Below are 26,774 nucleotides of genomic sequence, written 5' to 3' on the forward strand. Positions count from 1 at the left end.
CCTTATATTAGTCATGACAAACGAGATGAAAATCATTTTACCCTTATCATTTAGTAGACAGTGTTACCGTTGAATTAGCCCTGTTATCAACAGGCATAATTACTCTTCCTATTTTTCTCCATAATGTACAGTTGTACTACTGAGAAATAATAGAGAGATTAAGCATCACGTTTGCGGACAACGGCAAACGTGAGATTCAAGTTGAGGAATTTTTGAATATGAGAAGAACAGCTTAAAACAATTCTTATGGAGATAATTGGCATGACTCTACCGATTTTCGTGTAGTTATAATGCACAGTAAACGACAAGTAAAGGGGAAACTTGGTCACGTGGAACAAATTCTACGTTTGCCGTAAACACGATGCTTAATCTCTCCAATGTAAAAATACAACATTTTTTTATAAGTTGGTGATCATTATTTTCTTTTGTTCTTGATCATGATCTTTATGTGAAAAGAACGTTCTTGTGAGGTGCTGGTCGCTGTAAGGATGTTGATAGCCTGCGTGGCTGGCATAAAAAGGGGTAGGTGAGGAAGTGAAAAACAGGGTACTGTCCTTGCCTTCAAACTGCAACTTAAAATAACGACAAAACCCATGAAAGTAATCTTCAGAATCCTTAGTGAATAGTCTCCTGGCTTCGTTGTAGGTTTCTTTTAATTCCATTAAAATGTCTTTTTTCAAAAAAAACCCTCACTCTTCTTAAATACAGCTGCATTTTTGAAAACGTTGTTGCGGCTAAAATCCTTACCAGTCAACCTTTTTTTGTTGCTCGAAAACTATCTTAAAACTAGAAGTGAGAGACCTTTGCGTTTTCTCTTTTCCTTTGCCAAGCTTACGGAGCTCCCTAAACACGCCAGCCGAGATGTTGCACATAAATGGAAACACGCCTTTTGGCCTAGCAAATTCTGGTCGAATAATTGCAGTCTCCTCGGTCGCTAGGCCAAAAAAAACAAAAATGGAAATTCTTTGCGACTGAAAAGGCGTCACGTGTGCATATGGCACAAGGTAGTCCCGGTCCAGACGGTCAACCATCTTTGCTCCCAGATTGCGGGTCAACCTCCAACCTGGGGAAGAGGTTGGGTCAGGTCAACCTTGTTACCAATTAATCTCTGCTTGCATTGAGAAAGGCCCGGAAACTTTTGGGGCCACAACCCAAATTTTAAATCAAAACCTGTTGAACAGCAGCATAGTTCCTATCTCACAAACCAGTTAATTCTGCTTCGTTAAATAATAGTTTCATTTTTCTGTTTTTTTTTTTGAAAAATAGAGAACAACAAAGTGTAGTATACCTGCAAAATCCTCCTGCTTTATCGGGTTTCTGGCTGAAAACGCTATATAAAATTTTTGTTTTTTGTTTTGTTTTCTTATGACTATTGTTATGCGGGGGGTGGGGTACTGTTAAACGCCCTGTTTCTATTGTACGTGAGCAATCTTCCTTGAAAATCTCGTCAAAATGTCATTCGATTCTGAAAATAAATCATGGATGGATCGTCAGTTTTAGGCCCTTACTGACAACAATAAGCTCGACTCTTTGCTTTTTTGCTTATTTCATATCAGTGCGCTCCTCGTAAACTAATTGCTACAAGATTGGAAGGTATATTCCTTTTTCAGTGAGCAACCCCCTTGCCCCCAATTCCTCCTCTTGTAGCCTCTTTCTGACCTTTCTGGATCTTTCTAGCACCTTCCAGCTGTAAACGTCATCGGCACGGGGTTCATCTAATTCCCGGAAAACTTACTGCTACTCGACCATAACATTCCGCGCCTCAAGCTGTACATTCGAATCAGAGCGTCTAGGTCTCATTCTCGAAGAACTTTGCTTAAAGTCTTTAAGGTATGTCGCCTTTATGTTCTCTAAATAGTATAAAATGGTTAGTACTTTATTAATTCGAAGACTCGTCATACTCTACTGAAAATGAAACTGAAATTTTGTAGCTTCTATTTTCTGAATGGGCGCTGGCTACGGCCTCTGCCGCATTGAACTACCCATCATATTGCTCCGAAGTGTAACTAAAATCTAGAAGGTTTCCACACATTTGTTAGTTTATCAGTTAGGCCAAAACGTGGAAGAAATACAGCTGGCAGTTAAACAAAGTATTTTTTCAGAATCACTCATTTCCTATTTTGTTTGTAATTGGACTGAGGCTTATATATTTCCCAATATTTACTGATCCTTAACTGTAAATAACAATCCTTAATATTCTTTTTTTGCGGTCAGCGAACAAATATCGACAAAAGGCACATTTCATTTCTTCTAAGAAAAATACAGCTCGAAAGAAAAGCGAGAATTAGGCTAAATTGTAAAAAAAAAAACGGGCTAATTATTTCCATCTCATCTCCGTCACAACTGACAGATCCTTTTGTTCCATTATACCTCCTTCAATGAAATGTGATAATATATTGATAAGTGGCTGTGGTTTCCTCTAAGATAGCTTCAATTATTACGATATATTTTATTGGAAGAATAATCTGTGCGATTAAAGGGTGCATTAGGGTTTGGGCAGCCGATGCAAAAAGTGACAAAGTGAGTCCATCCATGAAATGCAAACTTCTGTCGGTAGACTTAAGGAAAACAAAATACATCATTTTTGTTCATGCTTTTCATGATCAGGTACGCGTAAAATGCAACAAAGAGTGGACTGATGTGATTGAGTTGGCTGAAAAAGATTCTTGATCCGCATTCTTCTTCGTGGCCGACTTCCTCAGTTTCCTTGTACGCGTGACTAATTATAATTAAGATTTGAGGCCAAATACTCTTCTTTTACGGTGATGACCGCTTTCCCAACGCCAGAAAAAATCTTGCAGGATATCAACAAATTAATTAAGATAACTGAAATGCTTCAGTGCTTGTAATCTAGACCCGAATAATATAATTGTGATAAGAATCGGAAATGAGTTTTTGTTATTACTCTATTGCAACACACCATTTCGCAACTATGCCTTAAAATATCTTTATTAATATTCTTCTTCACTTGTAGTCACACTATCTTGAAACACCCTTTTTCTCTCTGAGAAAACGTAGAGGATAATTCAAGCTTGATTTGGCGCTCGAGTGATCGGAGTGGCGCTAGAACTTCCAACGGCGTAGGCACTTGGAAAGGCGGGGCAGTAACTCGACTATTTTGAAAGAAAGAGAAATGTAACCTGATCCAATAGCTCATGCAGAAAGGTTTTCGAGCTCCAGATGTGAACTTCCGAGTTCTATCGGACGTTCTAATCACAGTACTGGAGACTGGCGAGCAGAATCCGAATGGTCGGTGTTGCTTAACCCTTTAAGCCCTAAGGGTGATCAGCATCAAATTCCTCCTGCCTTGTAATTTCAATGTTTTGTGAAACAGAGTGGTCATGAGAATTACAGACATGATCTTACAAGATGAATTTGCCTGATATTTTTTCAACTTCTCCCCACTTCTTCTGTAGGAAAAGACTACGATGGCTCGAATCCCCAGAATTCACATACCTCTGAAATTGGGATTCTTGCTGATGTCAGCATTTATGAGACTGGTTTGGGGCGGTTTGGAGTGGTTATTTTTACTAATTAATTGGACAAAACGAAAGGTACTTAAAGACAAGGCACTACTATATAGTAATGAGTATGAGTAAGAAAATTGTCGCAAATAAAATTATCTACCCTAATAGTATGAATAGGGAAGATCTATCGAAAATGTCTAAGGATCAATTAATCAATATGCTGTCGTGACATTCATTTAAACCGGATGTGACTCTTTTAGTATCGTATTAGTGTTATCCTTTTTTTTGATTGACATTTGAAATCGGAGTAGTTGAAATAGAGAGTAGTGCAAATTTACCTTTTGTTGAGATCGGTCGGAGAGGAAATGTACGAGCGGATGGTGATTTAAATAAAAGAAGGATTTACGATTTAAGCGAGCTATTTTGTGCCCCACAAGTTCGGTACAATGCTTTTGGGAAAACAAACCGCGAGCGCCAAAAAGGCAGGACCGGTTAAACAGACTGCGAGCGCCAATCAGGCAGGACCAGTCTTTAATCCAAAATCGCTTACACAGCTGGCCGCCGAAAAAATGGAACAATCAATAAAGCGACCGGCCAAACAGCCAAGCAGAATGCCATCTCTTACACAATTTGCAGCACGAGCATTAGTTAAGGACCGAATCAAGTACTTTGAGGAATTGTCCGATAAACAAGTTCCTACTATTAGGTTACACAAAAAACCTGTTTCGCTGCAAGATATGCGGGATGAGGAATTGAAGCGTGCAAGAGTATCGAAATATAAAAAACAATCATCATTTCAAAACTTGTTTCACGAAAGACTAGAACAGATGCCTGGTAAACGAGAGCGGGCGCAAATTACGATAAACGCTGTTATTGAACATACAATTGGTAACAGAACCGACTACACTGATAAGACATATGGGCCATTCAAAAAGGAAGTCCCAAAATTAAGTAAACCTGACTGATGTACAAATTCTTGATGTATACATTACTCCAAAATAACTTCACAGTCTTATCAACGGAAACTATAGCCGAAATTGGAGCTACCATAACTACACATAATGAGCAGTTCTTCAAAGATCATGTAGCCGGTGCTCTTAAATTAAACACATTCTTTTTGGATAAGCAGTTTCAGATTAAACAACGGGGCGATAATACTTGTATGGTTGATTTTGTTTGGCATAACTGCAAGGGTAAGAAGGGATTCCAGAAATATACGTATCAAAAATTATACGACGAGTTAGAAGTATACGCCTCAGCTAGTTTTCCAATGATGTCAACACAAGAGCTAATTGATTGGGCTAAAGTGTGTTATCCAAATGTATCGATCCACGCTTATGACTCAACGTGGCGTAAATTTGTGAAACATATTGCAAGTACAAATCATAAGGATATATGTTTAGTATTCTATATCAAAGATCACCATCTGTATCCCATTCAAGATGCATGACCGCCTCGAACATATTGCTACTCAAGCTAACCAGGGTGGCGCCGACAATTTATGGAAGTATATGACAGACATGAAATGGTCTAAGAAATCGAGTAACTATATCATGTACGAAGAACTGGAAAATAATGAGCTCACTGATAAGGGTAAGCCAACATTGTTGAAAATCGAGAACCATGTAATAGTCTTGCCACCTGACATGAAAATCGAGCCCGTTATTGAAACATATATGATCAGGACTAATTATTTTGTCGAGTATTTACATTACGATAATAATGGCAGATTAGATGGTTTTATGGATCACAAGAATAATATGTACGTTCTTAACAACGAATATGAAACCCGTAAATCAATCTGTGAGCGGTTATACAAAATATACAAATCTTATGACTTCATATGGTGTAATCAGTCATATACTTCATTAGCATCACCATTATTCAAGCACATGAGAGGCTATTTGCCAGAATCACAATATGACACCAAAACACGGGAAGTATTAGATGATTTTTATCCTCGAGCACTACAATGGTGTTCAACTGACCCGGCACCCGATAATTTAGTGTCATTGGATATCTCAAAATGTTATCCTTCTATACTGATCGACAATGACCAGCCCATTCCGTTATACACAATTCACGATATTATCAAGCCCTTTGATGGGCTATTTAAGATTGGTGAATACTATATCGATGAATATGTCATCGAAAAACGACTAGGAAAAGGTATCAAAATTGAAGCCGGTTTTTATAGTAAACAACTAGGGTATCTAAAAGATAGTAATGCTGCGGCACATTCTGTTGATACTGGAATTAGTTAGGCAGTGAGACTTAAAAGAATCAAAAATGACACTGAATGTCCTATTTACATGTTGGAAAGTACTAGAATAATTACTATCAGTCTATAGAAAGAACTCGTGGGAACGTTGTTTAGAAAATGATCAAGTGGTTATCAATTCTGGTTTTCCCACAGTAAATTGTAGGAAATAATAGAAATTCAGATTGTTTATCCATATATTTAATATACGATGCACGATATTTTCTCTGGAAACAGAATACTTTTCTTGCTGTTTGTTGCACTTTATTAACTAACAGTTATTTAGTTATATATTTATAGAAAACAACAACACAAAAACGGAAAAAAAAGAAAGTAGGAAAAAATAATTTGGTAGGACTCGAACCCAGCACCTTCGACTCGACGCGACTACACCTAACCACTACACCACAGAGGCTGATAAGGTACTCTTTAGGAAAAGTCTTTCACTTTATTCCTTTTCCATGAAACTTCCGCCGGCAAGATGATCGCCAGCCGCATTAACCGGGGCATTAACCGAGTTATTAACAGTGAAAAAACAATGTAAACGAATATTCCATGGCAATGAATGAATGAAACAACATAATTATGCTTTTCAAAACGCCGATACACGTCCTCGTCTGCAAAGTAGGACACAAAACATATGCTTTGTTATCTCGATTTCCGCTGTTATTTTAAAGCGAATGGTCAAAATCACATCCATTTTCGGCTCATACAGTTTCTTAAGAATATCATTGCATGACATTTTCTCACTTTCACATCACCTTCTAGCAAGCTGGAATTTGTATATCCCCCGTGTTGCGGAGTCGAAGAGCAAATGCTCATCTTCTCGTCAGGTTTAACACCTGGACGAGTCAAAGGCTCTTGAATTGAAATCCAATCCCCAAGTTAACCATCGTACTCATCTGAAAGACTCCTATGTGTCTTAAAATTGGTAAGATCTCTAACCGTGCTGTAGAAAATTTGCCACAAAGAAAACTCTAAGTCTGAGCAGCGAACGATGCATTCTCTCCGAACTTCCCCGTGTTTTTATTTGAGTTGTTCGTGGCGCAATGCACTCTGGCTAAATGCAATGCATTGTGGTAAAAAGTGTGGTTAAATGCAATGCATTGTGGTAAAAAGTGATGAATTCGAGAATTCGTCGCCCCTTATATATTTCCTTTAAATCCTGATTATGTTGCTGCTCGCTCCCTTCGGTCGCTCCGCAGCAATTAGTACAAGCATTGATCACAAAGTTTAAGATGCCCATCTCTAATGTCAAATGGTATATCCAAGCACGTAAAACATTATCCCCAGACACATTCAAGAATTACATGTTAGCAATCTTTTCAATGTTTCCAGAATCTCAAGCCAAATTACTGGCAAACAGTTACATCGGCGAACTAGGTAGGAAATATAGCCGCAAGGATCATGGATTTACTTACAGTTCACTCGATACAGCACAATGCATCTGGACATCTGCTCTTGCTGAGAATCGTGACGTGGTAATAGACAGTTATCAGAATCCAAACACTAAACAAGAATTATATCTAATCAGAGAGCGTCAAATTGAGCGTATATTTTCTGACAATACATCAATCAACCGCTTTGTTATCTCTCAGTCTATATTACAATGCCTAAACATGCTACACGACAATGCGAGTCACGATAATGATGGCAATGGAATCAGTCAAATGTATGCAATCAATACTGATGGCGTATTTATGACTAATCCTAAAAACCAATACCCCAACAAGAAAGATGTCAAATTTACAATAGATAGTATTGGGCAAATATTCCAAACTGATAGCCCGGCCACATATTTCGAGAAACATTACAGGGAGAATTTTGATCCAGATAATTATACTGATTATGTGGGAGAGGGTGCTATTTATTATGGCGGCGCCGGACGTGGTATAACACCAGTAAACTTATAGTTTACAGTCATCGACTTTGAGAGGCAGAAGTCGTTACAGGTGTGAAAGGAGACGTTTATCCTATCATTTCACCTTATAGTAGTCATGACAAACGAGATGAAAATCATTTTACCCTTATCATTTAGTAGACAGTGTTACCGTTGAATTAGCCCTGTTATCAACAGGCATAATCACTCTTCCCATTTTTCTCCATAAAGTACTGTTGTACTACTGAGAAATAATAGAGAGATTAGGCATCGCCTTTGCGGACAACGGCTTCGTTGTAGGCTTCTTTCAATTCGATTAAAATGTCTTTTTTCAACAAAAACCCACTCTTCTTAAATCCAGCTGCATTTTTGAAAACGTTGTTGCTGCTAAAATCCTTACCAGTCAACCTTTTTTTGTTGCTCAAAACTATCTTAAAACTAGAAGTGAGAGAGCTTTGCGTTTTCTCTTTTCCTTTGCCTATATTTTCCTCACTGCGGTGTGAACTAGGAGCTTATCAAACCCCCTAAACACGCCAGCCGAGATGTTGCACATAAATGGAAATACGCCTTTTGGCCTAGCAAATTCTGGTCGAATAGCTGCAGTCTCCTAGGTCGCTAGGCCTTTTTTAACAAAACAAAAATGGAAATTCTTTGCGACTGAAAAGGCGTCACGTGTGCATATGGCACAAGGTAGTCCCGGTCAAGACGGTCAACCATCCTTGCTCCCAGATTGCGGGTCAACCTCCAATGTGGGGAAGAGGTTGGGTCAGGTCAACCTTGTTACCAATTAATCTCTGCTTGGGAAAGGCCCGGAAACTTTTGGGGCCCGAGCCAAAATTTTAAATCAAAACCTGTTGAACAGCAGCATAGTTCCTATGTCAATTCTGCTTCGTTGAATACTAGTTTCATTTTTCGGTTAAAAAAAAAGAGAGAACAACAAAGTGTAGTCTATCTGCAAAATCCTCCTGCTATATCGGGTTTCTGGCTGAAAACACTATATAGAAGTTTTGTTTTTTGTTTTGTTTTCTTATGACTACTGTTATTGGGGGGGGGGGGATTACAGTTAAACGCCCTGTTTTAATTGTACGTGAGCACTTTTCCTTGAAAATCTCGTCAAAATGTCATTCGATTCTGAAAATAAATCACTCATCCTGAAGTTCTTGGAACGATGAGTTGAGAATTATTTGGTGATTATTAAAATATTTGTAACCAATAAAAGTTTGAAGGGTAAATGTCAAAAGTTATAGCCGGGAAAATAAGAAATATTTGATTTGACGGTAGTTAAAAGTTAAAATTTGAAGTGAATAATTAATAGACAAAGACCATGCAGACAGTCCGCCATCACAACAAGGTGGCCCTGAGCCAAATAGCAGACTAACTGGTTTACGAGTATACCCTCTTCTATCCTTCTTTCTTTCATTCTCAATTCAACGCTTCTTCTTCTTCTCTTCTGTCTTTTGCCATGATGGATCGTCGGGTTTAGGCCCTTAACAATAGGCTTGTTGCCTTTTTGCTTATTTCATATCAGTGCGCTCCTCGTAAACTAATTGCAACAAGATTGGAAAGTATATTGCTTTTTCAGTGAGCAACCCCCTTGCCCCCAATTCCCCCTCTTGTAGCCTTACTTACCTCTTTCTGGCCTTTCTGGATCTTTCTAGCACCTTCCAGCTGTAAACATCATCGGCACGGGGTTCATCTAATTCCCGGAAAACTTACTGCTACTCGACCATAACATTCCGCGCCTCAAGCTGTACATTCGAATCAGTACGTCTAGGTCTCCTTCTCAAAGAACTTAGCTTAAAGTCTTTAAGGTATGTCGCCTTTATGTTCTCTAAATACTACAAAATGGTTAGTACTTTTTTTATTCGAAAGCTCGTCATACTCTACTGAAAATGAAAATGAAACTGAAATTTTGTAGCTTCTATTTTCTGAATGGGCGCTGGCTCCGGCCTCTGCCGCATTGAACTACTCATCATGTTGCTCCGAAGTGTAATTAAAATCTGGAAGGTGTCCACACAGGTGTTAGTGTATCAGTTAGGCCAAAACGTAGAAGAAATACAGCTGGCAGTAGAACAAAGTATTTGTTCAGAATCACTCGTTTCTTATTTTGTTTGTAATTAGACTGAGGCTTATATATTTCCCAATATTTACTGATCCTTAAGTGTAAATAACTATCCTTAATTTTCTTTTTTCGCGGTCAGCGAACAAATATCGACGAAAGGCACATCTCATTTCTACTAAGAAAAATACAGCTCAAAAGAAAAACGAGAAGTAGGCTAAATTGTAAAAAAAAAACGGGCTAATTATTTCCATCTCATCTCAGTCACAACTGACAGATCCTTTTGTTCTATTATACCTCCTTCAATGAAATGCTTAAAGAGAAAAAGTGATAATATATTGATAAGTGGCTGTGGTTTCCTCTAAGATCGCTTCAATTATTACGATATATTTTATTGGAAGAATAATCTGTGCGATTGAAGGGTGAATTAGGGTTTGGGCAGCCGATGCAAAAAGTGACAAAGTGAGTCCATCCATGAAATGCAAACTTCTGTCGGTAGACTTAAGGAAAACAAAATACATCATTTTTGTTCATGCTTTTCATGATCGTGTAAGCGTAACATCCAACAAAGAGTGGACTGATGTGATTGAGTTGGGTGGAAAAAAATTCTTGATCCGCATTCTTCTTCGTGGCCGACTTCCTCCGTTTCCTTGTACGCGTGATATTATAATTAAGATTTGAGGCCAAATACTCTTCTGTTACGGTGATGACCACTTTCCCAACGCCAGGAAAACATCTTGCGGGATATCAAATTAAAGATGACTGAAATGCTTCAGTGCTTGTAATCTAGACCCGAATAATATTAGCCTGCGAGCAAGCTCTCCTATTTGGGCGAGCGAGGCGAGCCGCGCGAGAACGCGCGAGCGAGCGGCGAAAGGAGAGCTTGCAACCATCCCTTACAAATTTTCATTTGTACTTCGCCCAGACGAAGGGAAATACCATTGGCTAAAAAATGACGTTCCGGAAATTAAAGTTGATTGATAACAGGCCTAGCCGGCCTGCCCTAAATTTTCGCGGGAAATGTAGAAACACGATTCTCTTTTTGCCAAAAACCCGTCTTATGACGGCGATCGCGGAGCTCACTCCGAAAAAGAAAACCGGCAGAGGAAGAAAATCGCTTTCTCCCTCTGTGAGAGACAACTGTCGTCTGTGTGGTTGTTCATTTAAAGTCAAATTTGGATCTCAGGCCCGTCATATTGGAACCGAGAACTTGTTTCAGCCCTCAAAGCAGAAAGGGCTCGTTTGGTGTTATTCTGGCAAAGCTGTGTGAAAGTGTTGGCTTGCCAGTAAAATGTTGCGAGGATAAGTCGTATCGAGTGTGGAGTTCCTGTGGAAGGAAGATCAGAAACCTTCATCAGTTGTTTTCCTTTGTTTCAAGCGCCTTGATTAATTCCGACAATGAGAACAGTGATTCGAGCGAAGAGAGATTCAAGCGCTGCCTTCCAACGTCGGTTTCCTCGCCCGATCGAAGTCCACTGAGCAGGAAAATTAAAAAACAAGTACATGGCAGGGTAGCTAGCTGACCAAGAAATAGCAGTTGACCGCCGAGAAGAACAAGAGAAAGAAGAGGAAGAAACAAGAGTAAATCGAAAAAGAGCTAAGCCCAGGAAAACGCTGTTCTCCATTTCCGGAACGGACAAAAACAAAACAAAACAAAACATCAGAAATACAATCATCCAACTCACTCAAATTGTCCGCCATTTTGTCTGAGCGGAAAATAAATTACGCGCGCTCGGCTGTCTAACTTTGACAGGCGCTTGTCAGTTTTCTAATTTGCGGCATGTCTGTGGTGACAATTTTCACGCTTTACAATGTCCCGGGGTTTCCGGGGTGTGAATGAAATTTTATGAGAGATGGTTGCAAGCTCTCCCTTTCTCTTCCCCGCCCCCCGCAGTCGCGTCTCCTCTCGCGCGTGTACTTTTCACGATATCCCCCAAATGGAGAGCTTGCTCGCAGGCTAGAATAATATAATTGTGATAAGAATCGGAAATGAGTTTCTGTTATTACTCCATTGTAACACACCATTTCGCAACTATGCCTTAAAATATCTTTATATTCTTCGTCACTTGTAGTCACACTATCTTGAAACACCCTTTTTCTCTCTGAGAAAACGTAGAGGATAATTCAAGCTTGATTTGGCGCTAGAGTGATCGGAGTGGCGCTAGAACTCCCAACCGCGTAGGCGCTTGGAAAGGCGGGGCAGTAACTCGACTATTTTGAAAGAAAGAGAAATGTAACCTGATCCAAAAGCTCATGCAGAAAGGTTTCCGAGCTCCAGATGAGATTCGAACTCATCACGGAACCTCCGAGTTCTATCGGACGTTCTAACGACAGTACTGGAGACTCGCAAGTAGAATCCGAATGGTCGCTGTTACTTATCCCTTTAAGCTTTAAGAGTGATCAGCATCAAATTTCTCCTTGTAATATCAATGCTTTGTAAAACAGAGTGATCATGACAATTACGGTCATGATCACAAAAGATGAATTTGCTTGATATTTTTTCAACTTCTCCCCACTACTTCTGTAGGAAATGAAAAGGGGCAACAAATGAGAATTCGAATTTTGACCTTAGGGGTTTTAAGGTTTAACATACATCTCTATCACCTATTTTAAGAGATTATAAATGTCAATAAACGAATTAAAAGCATGCAGTAGGGAAGTATTACAGACTTTGCAAAGAAAGCGTCTTACTTCATGGAAAAGGCCAACCGTACAAAACAGTAACATAAAAGGTTGTGGCGGTTTACGTTAGGCATTTCACAGCATTGAGGTTGAGCCTTAGGTTTTTTAACATTTACAGAAAGGTTTCCGGAAAATCCGGTTGAAAAGTAAATGGAAGACGACTTTTTGGGTCGTTCCAGCCGAAAATGTTCGGGAGCAACAGAACATTTTGTGAAAGGTAGAAGCATTTTTCCGAACGGAATATTCCAAATGGAAATTCGTATTCCATTTAAGATGCCAGCTACAGACTTTCGCGGTCGTTTTCGGTAAATGGAACTGATTTGTATTGTATTTGTATTTGTATTTGTATTTTTACTCCATCCTATAGATAATACATTAGTTGAACAATATTAATTAGTACAAGGTTGATTAAACTACGTGTGCATAATAATAATAAAAAAGAAAGTTAGAATGGAGAAGGGCACCTTATAGTAAAACTAATTATGGCCCTTTAGAGCGGTTTTCATTTGAGTGTCGAAAAGTAATTGGTTTTGCACTTTCTACACGATGCGATTGGCTTAAAAGATTCGCGCCACCTTTTCATCCAATCAGAAGTAAAACCAAAGCTAATTGTGACGCGCTCGCATGCATTTTCCCGCGCTTTGCGTCAGCCACAAGTAATTACTTCGAGTTTTGATTGGTTCAATGTATTGTCTGTGTCCTATGTGATTGGCCAGAGCAATTACTTTGGTTTTGGTTTTACGACACTCAAACGAAAACCACTCTAACAAGATTGCATGACCACATTCTATTATAGCTTTGTTATTCATTAAAACACAAACACGCACGCAAGTCAATATTGAGCTAGATAATGTTTTTTAAGTGCCTTTTTGAACAGGATTTTCGATGATTTATTGCGAATAGAAAGGGGGAGATCGTTCCAATAGTATTTTCTAATAACGGTAGGGCAAAATTTTCGAATATTAATTTTTGAGTGGGGTATGTGTAATTACTGAGCAGATGCACTTCGTGTAAAATAATTATGTTGCTCAGATAGAAGAAATAATGGAAAATTACACGGCTTATTATCAGAGACATAATCATATAAAAACAAACAATTGTAAATTTTAACAATGTCACGAAATTTTAATAAACCTAGATGAACATAATGAGGAGTGATATGATCTCGTAAAGGAACGTCATTCAGTATTCTAACTGATTTATTTTGTAGACGTAGGAGCTGTGATGATGGATTATCATAATTATTTCCCCACAATAAGCAACCATATATGAGATATGGCTAAACAAGAGAATAGTACATACTAGTTAAACATTGATTTCCTAGATAACTTTTTATCTTTGTCATAATATGAATACTCTTACTAACTTTATCACAAACATAGTCGATATGGTCATGCCAGGATAGGTGGCTGTCAATATAGATACCTAAGTATTTAATTTTGGATACTTGCTCTCTCTGATTTGTGTAAATGGTAAACGCGATTGCGGGATGAAATTCACCAGTCCTGAATTTTGATTACCATTTTCCCAAACCGTGGACCGACCGGTTTGTCTATGTAAATGATAACCAATCTTAATCTTGATCTTAACTGGCACCACGACCCAGTTGGCCACAGCTAAACAGTTTTCCTAAACACGTACGTTCACTGAATTCCTTTTCTTATTAATCCCTCTCATTTTGCTTCACATTAAAGACTGAGACGATGACCACTTCTGTGCCCGTAGAGTTAAGGAAGAGGTTGACTTGTGCTGTTTGCATGGAACAGTTTAAGGAACCAAAGGTTCTGCCATGTCTTCACACTTACTGTAAAAAATGCCTGGAAAAGCTGGTGAAAAAACAAGGATCTGACCAGGTGATAACTTGCCCTGAGTGCAGGCAGGATGTGAAAGTAAGTTTCAAGTGAACTTCAATGAACTTCAATCTGTAAAAACAACTTTTCATTTCTAGTGGAAAATTGCATGATTGTTTCCATACATGGTTACTATTAAGCCGCACGTTAGTTGCTTCACAAAAAATGTAAGGACTGTCTTTTGAAAGATAGGGTCTGTTTAGCTTAAATTTGTTTTTTTTTTTATCAGGTGTTCTTTTTTTGTTGACTTGTTTGACAAGCTCTGTTACAAGTAGACTGATTTTACTGATATTCAGGCTGTCAAATCTAAAACTGCAGACTGTTATTAGTCATATACCGTCTTGACTTCGCTTACTATATGGCAGCATAGATAGACTGATTAAAAACATTCCCGCTTGTAACCACTCCCTCAAATTCCCAGTACAATGAATAGCCCCCCTTCCTTCAGAAACCTCCAAAACTCCTTAGTCCCTTCCAAAAACTCGACCACGCGACATAGAGCCCCAGTCTAGTCCCTAGACGTTTTTGGCTCGGTCAATCCTGGACTCTACTGTGAGCTGCAAGAGAGAACGTCTGGAGACTACCTTAATTGCTATTAATCATCACGAGTGTTTGTATGTTGGCTTAAAATATATGACGATTAGAAGTCAAGACATTTCCTGTTTTTTGTTGTTAGATCGACGATGGAAACGTCGGAAGTCTGCAATCAAATTTCTGGGTGAACAATTTCATGACCTTATTGAGCATTCAAAAACGCGTCACATCAACTGGAACGCCCTTGGTCTGTGAGCACTGCAACAGTGGTGACTCAGCTGTTTCACGTTGTACAAATTGCAAAGTTTTCATGTGTGAGTATTGTGTAACAGCGCATAAAAGAATCAATGCATTTCTTGGCCATCAGATTTTGTCACTAGCTGAAGTAAAAAAGCTTGGATCAAAGGCCCTTGCCAAGCCAGCCTTTTGTACAAAGCATACTGATGAGGTTTTGAAACTCTATTGCGATACCTGCCAGAAAACCATCTGCCGTGACTGCACCATTGTTGATCATCGAGATCACAAGTACAACTTTGTAGCAGATGTTGCTGAAAGAGAAAGAAAAGCTGTTGAAGCTGTTCTTCAAGAAACCAAAGCAAAGGATGTTGCTGTTGAAGAGGGATTGGAAACAGTGAAAGCCATGGAAACTCGCGTTCAAGCAAAGATTGCCGGGGTGAGCAAAGACGTAGAAGTGTTTTTTGATGAGCAGGTAAAGGCATTAGAGGAAATGCGGGCAAACTTAAAGCTTGAAGTGAAAACACAAGGCCAAGCCAAGCTTAAGGCACTTTGCAACCAAGAGGAAATGCTCGCATTATCACTCGCACAGCTACGGAATAGTATTGATTTTGCTGAAAAAGCTCTAAAAGATGGAAATGACTTAGAAATTTTGTCAATCAAGCAACAACTCATTCAACGTCTTTCTCAGCTCAATGCATCACAATTCCATTGCAAACCCTGCAACAGTGACTATCTTAAGCTCAAGATGAACAAAAAAATAACGGACATCGGAGAAATGATGACGCTAGTTCATGCACCAGACACTTCAAAGTGCGTTCTAAGTATGGTGGGTTGTGAGGAAGGTGTCCTGTACCAGACATTTGCTGGGCAGCCTGTGGATTTCAAGTTTGCCATTGTAGGTGGTACTTCAGTCAAGGAAGCAGAGACTGGTTTCATGGTTCGTGCTTCAGTTAAGAGGGAAGATCAGCAAGAGAGTCAAGACCTTCCTGTACGTGACAAAGGTAATGGGTCATATTTCTTCTCATATCAACCAGAGACTCCTGGACTTTGTACCCTGTCAGTGACAGTTGAAGGGGACAGCGTGCATGGTAGTCCTTTCACCTGGGAAGTGTTGCCGAAATGTAAGAGCCAAGATGAGCTTGCAAATATCCTTCACAGAGAAAGAGGCAATAACAAAACAAAACAATGTTGGAAATTAAAGTACTTAGGAAGCACCCCTGGAAATTCTAAAGTTGAAATTGGAGTCATCTATAATGACACACGCGGTTATAGTTACAGGTACACCTGGTGCCGCCAAAACAATGCGTATACGACATGTCGAGGTAGGAACTCATCGGGTAATCAAGCTTCGATAACTTCTTTGCAAAATGACGATATCCTCTCAGTTTATCTGAATCAAACTGCAAATAAACTCGTTATCTACAATCACAGAAATGAACAGTTGGAAGCTTTTAATAATTGCACGGCTCAGTATTCCCTGGACTCCATATGGACAGTCGTAATTCCACCTTACAAACCATCTGAAGGTGGTTTTACTTTTGCTATCGAGTAGACTAAATGTTTGTGTTAAACAACACATAATCTATACTTTAATGTGGGGACGAATCTTCTTCTTACTGACATTTACGAACTGTATATGCAGAAGGTCCTAGATTCATTTGAGACTATAGCGTTTTACCAGTCAGAGGATTTCTTTTACTCTTAAAGTTTCCAAAAATCAAAATTCAAAAAAAATAAGTAATTAAAATGAAAGTAATAAATAGAAATAAAATAAATAAATAAAATAAAATAAAGATTAAAACTATATTTTAGCATTGAAAATAAGTTGGAAAAACAAAGGATGCCTTTTTAAGTACTACTAAAGGTACAATAAACTTTTATTAAAGTCCTAGAATTTTTTAAGTAAAGTTTAGACATCAACGATAAGTAGTAGCCGACTCTGGGAGTGGGAGAAATACCAGCTTTCAGGTAACCGGTTTTTACTGTTTTACCTAAAGAAAGACAGGAGAAACTTTGTTTTTTTGTGATGTTTTCGTTGTTCAGCTGGGAGTACATGTTGTAGGTAAAATCTGTTCCCAGGTTAAACCAGTATTCAACCTAGGTGAAATGTGTAATCAGTATTTCACCTAGGTTAAATATATATACAACGTTCAATCTAGGTTGATTTGTAATTTTTGTATTTTTTTTTTCACTACACTTTGAAATTACAAGAGATATACTTATGTTGTGGGATCAACTCTTGGACTATTTTGAGAATATAAGAATTTTAGAGGTGTCTAATGTTTCTCGGAAGATTTCAGAAATAATTTTAATCGACTTTCGGGAATTTTTGTATCAAAGTGTGCTGCCTAGGATAATTAAACTGAATGGTTACACAGACTCAAATGTATACTGAAAAGGAGAAATTCTGGGCGTGTGCAACGCAGCCTTATAAAAAACTGACCATTTTTCGTGAATCAACGGTGCAAGCAGGTCTGAACCAGCAGCTGTACTGTTTACTCCCTGATTACTGTACAGTCAAACACTTGACTCAACATTTTCTAAAGCTGGAAAAGAAATAATTTCTTTATTGAAATAAGATTTCGTTGCAGCAAAGGCAAAAACTAAAGGAATTTACTACTTAACATATATCCCTGTCTAAATGATGTACTTTAATGAGGCCATACCAATGTTACAAAGAGTTTTGGGTGAAGAATTTTCATGCAAATACTTAATGGTTTTTTATTTCTTGGAAAGCAACGCAAAAACGCGACCAGAAAATCTATTTTTGTGATCAAACTGGGAATGTACGGCTATTAGCCCGTGACACTGGCAGTTTTCGATACATTGAATGTTTTAAGGGCGTACATATTTATGGACTGTAACTAGGACAGTATAATATATTATATAAAACATTACCGTTTTGTTTTTAGTATATTAGCTTTGAAGTTTCTAATATCGATTAAAAATGCTGTGCCGGATACCTGACGAACTAAAGTGCGCGAGAACTTTGGCTAGTAAGATGGTATTTAAACTCAAATCTTAGCTTTACTTGTCTGTCTTTTCATGGCCAACTTTAATTTGGGTGGGTATTTTATATTTATGAACGTATAATAAATCTTAATACCGAACCAAAGTAAACTGTGATTTTAATTATACCACATAGTGAGTATGACAAAGTTAACCCTGCGAAAGATTTAAGTGTGACTGCTATCCTACTCTAATAACCAGTTCACACCACTCTTGAAACACCAAAGATTCATGTTAAACATGATTCTATATTAAGGGGCTGTCCACACTAGGTGCTCGGGAACCAGAGCCAAAGGGGTGGGGGGCACCGGCTCAAAATGGTACTGTGTTCACACTTTGAGTACCATTTACTTCATTTCGCCCTGTCAGACGCCATTTTGAAACATGAGTAAGTGAAACATTACCTTAGCAGAACAACAAATCAGTTGACTGCATGGAACTTACAAAAATTGTGTGCATACCGGCTGGGACCTTGTACTCGGGTACCGGCACCGTGCCCGAATTCTAGCGTGGGTACTTGAAAAAAGGGTGTGTTCACATTAGAGCTCAGCGAGTACCGTGCTCGGGGACCGTGTCCGGGCACCAAGTGTGAAGGCTGCCTAAGAATCAAATATCGTAAAATTCAGAAAATAAGCCCCAGGGCTTATATTTTTCAAAGACCCTTTTTGAGGGACTTGTTTTTTGGAGGGGCTTATCTACGGAGGGAAATTTGCGTTTCAAAATCGATTAGGATAGCCTTATAGTTGGAAGGAAATTTAACGTTTTTGCTTTGCCTTACTTTGTATTTGAGGGCAATTTCCAAGTACAAGCCCCCCCCCCCCGGGGGAGGGGGCTTATATTTGGAGGGGCGATTTAACGGAGGGTTTTTTGCGTTACGAGTTTGGGGGGCTTATACATGGAGGGGCTTATTTTCGGAATTTTACGGTATATACTTAATTTCACATTTTTTTCCCAAAAGAAAAAGTTAATAAAACATTAAAGAAACGAGCGATACTCGATTCAAATTACCTATTAAAAAATTCCCCATTCCTCCATAGAAGAAGTAAAATGAATTTATTTTTCTTTCGTTGACTTCGGTGCTTTCATTCCTGTGCTGATTTTCGCACAAAAGAACATCGAAGTGAAAAGTAGTCATTTTTCGTTTTCGTGAATCCTAAAGTGTTGTCAAACTATTCAACACTTCTGGTGAAATTTACTCAGTTATATTACTTTTGATTTGATTGATCAGAAAGGAGAGTGCTTGCTCGAAAACTTCACCATCCCAACCGCGAGATTTCATCTCAAACCACGCATCAAAGCCATGATCACGACAAAAATGTTCCAGAGCTACCTGGCTTTCAATGATTTTTCCTTCTCCCACCCATTCTAAACTGGTTGGATTAAAAGCCACGAGAACGCGTGGGATTTGCAAATGTGCAAACTGGACAACTGTCTCTTTCCATTTTAATGCTTCTTTCAATGAAGAAGGATGTTCCGGAATCCAAAAAACAAGGGCTCCGTGACAAGATCTGAAAGTGAATCCCGCGAATCCCTCGGGATCGGGATCATCTTCATCCAAGACAGGTAACGCATTCCCCTCGTTTTGTGATGATTTAATTTTTTTCAAATGGATATCCACACATACAGGCGGTAGAGAAGAGCCTTTTGGAGGTGTGCGGATAAAACTGTCTTTGATAAACACACAGTCTTTTCCAGCAATAGTCCCCACGCACAGAATTGTAATAAAGTCGCTTCGTTCGTGCTGTTCCGAAATGTTTGTTTTGAATGTTTGCATCTCCGTGTCCTTTCTCAGAGTCCTCAAAACAGTTTCGTTTTCGTCCTCTGGAATCTCATACTTAGAATCAATTAAAGAAAAAGCTTCCTGAAGGCTGGATGGGTGTAAAGTCTGTAAGTATTCCATTTTGTTGAATCTCAATCATGAAAAGAAGATTTCATTTCCGGGTGCTGAACAGATTTCTTATCAAGCACCGGGCTTTCCGCCCGAGAAACTTGTCGATGTCGTCCAGGAGTTTCGATGTCGGTGAGTTTCGAAGAGTCTTCACCAACTCTTGCTGCTAATTTAAAACTGCTGTCAATTCTGTTTTGGACAAGTGAACAATTAAGACGCTTCTCAGTTTTACAACTAACTTGCTTTCAATCAGACTCAGTGGACGGGCGAGAAGCGTGACATTCCATTGAAACATGTTGAAACCTGCCGTTAAATCAACATCATCTCAACTGAGTATTTATTTGGCTATGGCTTATGACCTTGTTTGGATGTGGTTACTTTATTACGAAATCTTTAATTTTATGACGTTATTGTCCCAATTCCCCAAGAGTTGTCGAATTTTAAGAATGGGATGATATCCAAGAACTTTACCAAAAAAAAAAAAAAATAACAACGATATCCGCTTGATTCATGTGTCCTCATTTCATGGAAAAGTAAGAAAGACATCTTGAGGTGAGGGTTCTTTTCCGTTCTTGTCGTCTTTCACTGAATGCAGGCCTTTCAGGATACCTTTTGCTACAGGTTTGATTAAAGTAGCATGATATTTACCATCCTCGGAGACCCAGGGGCAGATAGTGGGGACGAGGGAAAGTCTAAACGGGCGGAAAAATGTGGCGCGAAGAAAAGTAAAGAACGGCGAGAAGAGCCCCTGGGGACAATGTCTTACCAGACATGTTCCAAACGGTCGCCGCCGTTCTGGCTTCTGATATGGTGCCAGAAAACTGGCTCTTCTCGTCGTTCTTTACTTTTCTTCGTTCCATATATATTTTTCCGCCCGTTTAGACTTTCCCTCGCCCCCTTTATCTGCCCCTGGGTCTCCGAGGATGGATATTTACATTTGCCCATCTAGACCTCCGGCTTCCTCCCCTTCCGCATGCCTGCCAAGCAAGTCAAGAACGTAAGACAGACAAAAAGACAGGAAAAAACAAAGGCAAAACAAAATTTAATATTAAAATCCTCTGAGCTTTTAGTTTTCTAGAGCCTTTTTGAGGGGCATATGTTCGGAAAGGCCAAGGGGGCCTCGAAAGGCTCATTTTCGAAATTCTTTGTCTTTTTTTCTATTTTGTGTGGGCGATTTCTTCAATCTCTGTCGCCAACGACTTTGTCTTTGATCAGGAGTTTGATAGGATGATAGCACCTATTTAACAACCGCCTATCCCCCTTCCACAGCACCGCCATTGCCCTCCCCCCCCCCCCCCCGGCCGGTTAGACAACCGTACCGAGGTCCGTGCCGAAAAGACAGACAGTAGGTTCCATTCTCCCCACTCGGTTTTGATGGTCGCCTGTTAGTTTTTGTCACGAAACTGTTTTGATCCTGTTAGAAAGGGCGGTCTGCGTCGTTGGACGGCCTTTTTGTCCTACTAAAGGACCTTGGGTAAGTAAAACAGTGGTTTATTTTAGCAAAAAATGTATCATCAAAGGTAATAGATGCGATTCATAGGCTTCTATGCACGCTGAAGTCCAGTTATTACTAGTTTGGTGGTACATGTATTCCCGTAATGTATCAGCTAAAAATGGGCTCTATGCACGTGGCGATGCATCACTGCCTGAAGATTTTATCTGAAGCTAACATATAGTTTGCGTTGTTTGAGTTATTTTACTGTTAACATGAGACATTTCCGTATATTTTACAATGCCAACAACATCTTTTTCGCACATTTTTACTATCGCAAATCCGTGACGATTGGAGTCAACGAGTATTTTTTGCGCAAATGACGTCATGTACATTGCGTTATGACGTCATCTATCTCCATCAATTTTCAATGTTTGGAGATGTTGGGTAGGGAGGGGGTGGGGGGGGGGAGGGGGAGTTGACAGCCCTGGGAAGGGTTTGACCACACATATTTTGGGGCGGGATTTGGGAAAATGGAAAATATCTTGACGGGAAACAGTATATTTCAGTTGACTGGTACTCATGAAGCATTATTCATCAAATTTGGTCACAGGATGCTGGATTCTTTTGCCTTTCTGTCAGGAATTCGGAAGATTTTCATGACTTAAATATACCTTTCAGCAGCAATGCAGGGTTTTCATACAACAGGAGTGGGAATGTGGGATCACAACCCCTGCTACTAGACTCTGGTAGACTTGTAGAATATGGCAGAAAATTTACACATTTTTGAAGAGGAAATCTCTGAATTACTGCCCAAAAAGAACAGCAAGAATACTTCTCGGCGAACGACACCTGCTATTTGTACAATATCTGCTAGAACATCCCTTTATATAATCCTGAATTTGCAGAGTAACAGGCAAATGAAGACAGAAAATTTCAGCTTCTTGTTAAACTAGGAATTATTTTGAATGAATGAAACAAAAAGTGTTTTATTCACACACAACAATTTGATTTTAATGTGACCTAAAGATATATGCAGATCTTTGAGGGTACAGTCGAACCTCGATTATCTGAACCTCGATTATCCGGATTTCTCGATTATCTGGACTTTTTCTCTGGTCCCGATTTGGTCATGAATATTTATTAGTCACAATCAAGATCCGTAGCCGTATCCTTTTTAAAACTACAGCATTGAAAAGTGCAGTCAAATGCGAGGATTTTTTGCTTTCAAAGAGCACAAGCAGCACTCGCGCGTGTCGTAACTAATGAAGAACATTCAAATGAGTTCTGATTGGCTCAGAGTTGCATTGTTGCTAAGTGAAATTTCACACTCTATGGCTCGCTTGGCGTTGTATGCAAAACACTGACTCGTCCCCAGTCCTCTCTCATTATTAGTATTTGGTGTGGAAGACTAGAACGGGCTCTTTAACAAAGAGCATAATTCCCAAGCACTTACCTAGTAAATAATTAATGAGTAAAGAGAACTTAGAGACGACTGGGGACCAGTCAGTGCAAATCAAACAAGCTAGCATCACAAACATTTATTCACGATCAACAAGTCTTTGAAGCGCAAGCAATCCGTTCTTTCGATAAAAGATAAACAGTCTATAATTGTGCAATTAGAGAAAGGAGAAAAGGGAACCAATTTGTCAGCTGAATATAATGTTAGTAGAGTGAAGATGCAGACGACATTGTATTCCAAATGATTTGTAAAAGTGTTGTTTCACGATTAAATGTCGTTTTCTTAATTTAATCAGTTTTGCTGGGTTTTGCTTTTCATTAATATTTATATTTTTGATTATCCAGACCCTCGATTATCCGGACTACTGTATTTCGTCTGGTCCCAAAGAGTCCGGGTTTAAATCGAGGTTCGACTGTATTATGTTATATCATCTTCCTTGATAAGAATTATTATTAATAATTCGTAATAGATCATACACAGCCTCATCCAATAATATTATATTGCTAATTATTAAGAAGCAATCACTAGTAATCTTTGCTATTATTAGAGGAAATGTTCAAACATGACAGTCATACCCAACTTTTTAATACAGGATCATAGAAGGTTATGGCAGCTCGATATGTTCCACCTGGAGCCAGATCTAAAGAAATACAGGGCTGTAATTCAGTAAATCAGGCAGAAGACCGCCAGAGGTCGCTAGCTGAATTAGTAGCCAAAGATGAAAAGACAGTTATTTTTACTGTCAAACTGAGATCAGACAACTCATATGGTAAGGACTGTAAAGATTACAAGTGAAAAGCCCCTTTAAGGCACATAATTTGTGTTTCTGTGTTAGTGTAAGACTGGGGAAATTATAAAAATAATGTTGTATAGTTTCTAACAAAATTAAATTGACTGTCCTAAAAGTTGCCATTATCATTTCTCTTCATGCCAGGAGTACAAAAACTGTAAAACTCTTAACAGTGTGAATGCCAGCTTTTCGCTTATTTTACTACTCTCCCTAAAACAGGATACAAGTTTACAAGAGTTGTCAGTGACATTATTTAATCACTTAGTTTAAGTTACAAAGACCCATTAGGACGTACACTTGGATGACTTGTCTAAGAAATAACGACACTCTCATTTTTCAGATAATATTGCGACCTTTACAATGGTATCTGATACAGAAAACAGTGATCACCCAAAAACTCAACAGTTTGAATTCCCATTTGGATATAAAGAGCTTCGACAACTTATGCAGGTAAGTTGATTACTACAAAAGTTGACCATTTTCAGAAAACAAGTTCTGGACATACATCATATACATTTGTAAAAATATCTAAAACTTTCCGTTTAACAATTCAAAATACCCTCCACACAATCTTGTAAAGCCAATCATCAGGAATGTCACAAAAAAGTTTAACTTAAAAGAGCTACTTGACCTGTGCATCTTTCCAGGAATGAATCCTGAGTTTTATTATTGGATTTCTTGCTCAGATTTAGGGTAGCATACTTGGCTGTTTTCAAACAGCATTATTGTGAAGTAATATTAATTAATTATTTTAATTGGATTGATTGGCTTATCTGATAGTTTCAATGAAAACCAAACCAGGTGGCAGGGAAGGCATGAGGAAACCTTCCCACCCCCTCCCCCCAGGGCTTTCATTTTTGTGTCCCCTGTAATAAAGTTCATGTGTCAATCAAGAACTGTATTTCTGCAAAACAATGCCAGAGGAAGGGTCCTTAAAGTGTTTGACTTGCTTTTTTGCAGTGGTTTCGTGAGATTGGCTGGAAAGACCAAGATGCAGTACTTCAGTTTCCTGCAAGTCTCACAAAAGAACAAAGAAAACTTGTCCATGAAACTGCACAAAGTTTTGGCCTGGGAACCTCAAGTTCTGGGTTTAAAGAAACGGTTGGTTATTTTGCATATTTTTATACTTTGTTTAGGGGCCGTTTACATGGAGGGAGAAACATCCTGGCACCAAGAAGATCTTAGAAGGCTGATCATCCTTCAGCTATTGTTACTTTTTTGTATTCAGTGTACATGCAAAAGGTTGTACTTTTCCTTAGTACTAGGATCTTCCTTAAGCTGAAGATCCTAGGAACATCAGGCACGGATCTAGGATAAAAACTGATGGATTTCCTAAACGAGCTCAAACAAAAACAAGCCTAGCAGGGTGCAGGGGTGGGCTTCCCCAGGAAATTGTTTGGATTAATTTTTTACTCCTTAAAGTCCCCTTTCCTGGGTTTCCGAGTCATTCAGACAGAATATTGGCCAGATTTCAACTTGGAAAGTGCTTTTATATTATTATTAAAAATATATTTATTATGAAAAATGTGACCAATTTTTGTAAAACGGTGGAAAACGGTGTGGATCCGTGCCCGACCATAAAAACTGCCTTTGCTTGGAAGATCCTAGTACCAGGGATAAACAGTGGCTAATCATGGCAATGAAGGCTGACCATTTCATTTGGTGTTACCACAAGCTGATGATTGTGATAACTCTGCTAGTTGTTAAGGACAGTACAAGGAAGGGCACAAATTGCATTTTTGTTTTTGTCCATCATTTTTAATTCCTTCTCAATCCTTCTCTACTTGGGCACCACACAGTCCAAAATTTCTGCATGTAAACCCAACAAGAAGTTGCTCCATCTTTTAGGATCTTCCTCCCCCTATGTACAGCCCCTTAATGTAGGCCTAAATAAAAAGACCCTTTACTGCATGCCATAATTTTAGCATGATTGTAACTTGTTTTTCTTTCATAATAAATTGATTGCTCTTTTCTAGCGTTACATCAGTGTTTATTCAGTGGAGCAAGCCACCCTCGGTGTTGGAAAAGTGTACCTCACAAAAGAAGAACGGGAGAAAGCCAATACAATATGGAGACTAGTTAAACATGAAGAAGATGAGAGATACAAGAATTTCAGTCACAATGAAATAGATGAGATGGTTCTTGCAAATAAACTGGATCCACTGATTCAGGAATTGTGGGAAAAGAAGAAATCACTGTCAGTAGAAGAGGACTTTAAAGAAAAATGTAAAGTTGCTGATGAAAAATAAAGACATGGTTTTTGACAGTTAAATGTTAAGGGAAATAGATCAAAGCAAATTTGTGAAATAAACTTGAAATCAATGAAATCTTTATTACAGTACGATTACTGTAACTGGAGCCACTTAGACAAAGTTGTTTGGTGGCCAATCAGCAGTTCATAAAAGTTACTTGAAGCACAAAGCAAACATTTTTCGGGAAAGCAAAATGTTCCTTTGGACAATGTTTATCTATTTGAAACTTTGCATACAATTAACACCCAGGAGACATATTTGGAGAAAGGCATCTGTTCCCGCAGGCTATTTTGGAATTTGATTCAGTCATTATTTCAAGCAGCTAGATATTGTACAGTAGACTCCCGATAATTCGAACCTTCAAGGGAAATAGAAAAAAAGTTCCAGTTATCAGGAGTTCGAGTTATTGAGGGTATATAAAACTATAGGAAACAATCTAAAGGGAAATGAAAATTGCTTCGAGTTAGCAGGAGGTTCAAGTTATAGAGGGTTTGAGTTACCAGGAGTCGACTGTATGAAAACTCATGACTAACCTATCTCTGGAATGTTGTGTGTACATCAGTTTAAGTGAGTTAATTCATGTTTTGAAAGCTGTCACCACTGCCACTATAGTGAACACTTAAACTTATTGACAATTTTTGTGGTTATAGTCACTTTTTGGCTGCTATTAATGGTGTCCTCTGAATGGAGGTTACCTACCCAGGTTTCTGGACTCAGAAAAAGTGTCCCTTTCTCCTGAATAGAGGTGTCTTTAATAGAGGTAACAAATAAAACATTGTTGCAGGCCTGGGCCAAATTTTGTGTCCCCTGATGAATGGAGCTGTCCTTTGAACAGAGGTGTCAAAAAGGAGAGGTTCTACTGTAGAAGAAATGTATGGAAGATCTCCTGTGACCTTTCATTCATTGCCTCTAATTTATTTTATGCATGAAAAAATTTACACCAAAATAATACGAGACAGTGGGAATCCATCTT

General features: G+C 38.8%; 2 protein-coding genes across 2 annotated transcripts; both read left to right on the forward strand.

The window, feature by feature from the left end:
- Nucleotides 1-13,651: 13,651 nt before the first annotated feature.
- Nucleotides 13,652-16,520, forward strand: LOC140925545 (E3 ubiquitin-protein ligase TRIM45-like). The gene is made up of 2 exons (XM_073375484.1): nt 13,652-14,236; nt 14,874-16,520. Exons 1-2 carry the CDS (start codon nt 14,051-14,053, stop codon nt 16,518-16,520), a joined length of 1,833 nt encoding a protein of 610 aa, XP_073231585.1. The 5' UTR covers nt 13,652-14,050.
- Nucleotides 16,521-21,241: 4,721 nt separating this feature from the next.
- Nucleotides 21,242-25,920, forward strand: LOC140927613 (uncharacterized). Its single transcript, XM_073377291.1, has 5 exons — nt 21,242-21,339; nt 23,352-23,528; nt 23,890-23,999; nt 24,510-24,650; nt 25,526-25,920. Exons 2-5 carry the CDS (start codon nt 23,366-23,368, stop codon nt 25,796-25,798), a joined length of 687 nt encoding a protein of 228 aa, XP_073233392.1. The 5' UTR covers nt 21,242-21,339; nt 23,352-23,365; the 3' UTR covers nt 25,799-25,920.
- The last annotated feature ends 854 nt before the right edge of the window (nt 25,921-26,774 follow it).

The sequence above is a fragment of the Porites lutea genome, chromosome 2 (assembly GCF_958299795.1).
Source record: "Porites lutea chromosome 2, jaPorLute2.1, whole genome shotgun sequence".
NCBI lineage: Eukaryota > Metazoa > Cnidaria > Anthozoa > Scleractinia > Poritidae > Porites > Porites lutea.

Coding starts and splice junctions, on each gene's coding strand:
- LOC140925545 (XM_073375484.1), top strand. CDS start 14,051: ATGACCACTTCTGTGCCCGTAGAGTTAAGGAAGAGGTTGACTTGTGCT. Junction 14,237..14,873: donor AGTGCAGGCAGGATGTGAAA/GTAAGTTTCAAG, acceptor TTTTGTTGTTAG/ATCGACGATGGAAACGTCGG.
- LOC140927613 (XM_073377291.1), top strand. CDS start 23,366: ATGGCAGCTCGATATGTTCCACCTGGAGCCAGATCTAAAGAAATACAG. Junction 23,529..23,889: donor GAGATCAGACAACTCATATG/GTAAGGACTGTA, acceptor CTCATTTTTCAG/ATAATATTGCGACCTTTACA. Junction 24,651..25,525: donor GTTCTGGGTTTAAAGAAACG/GTTGGTTATTTT, acceptor GCTCTTTTCTAG/CGTTACATCAGTGTTTATTC.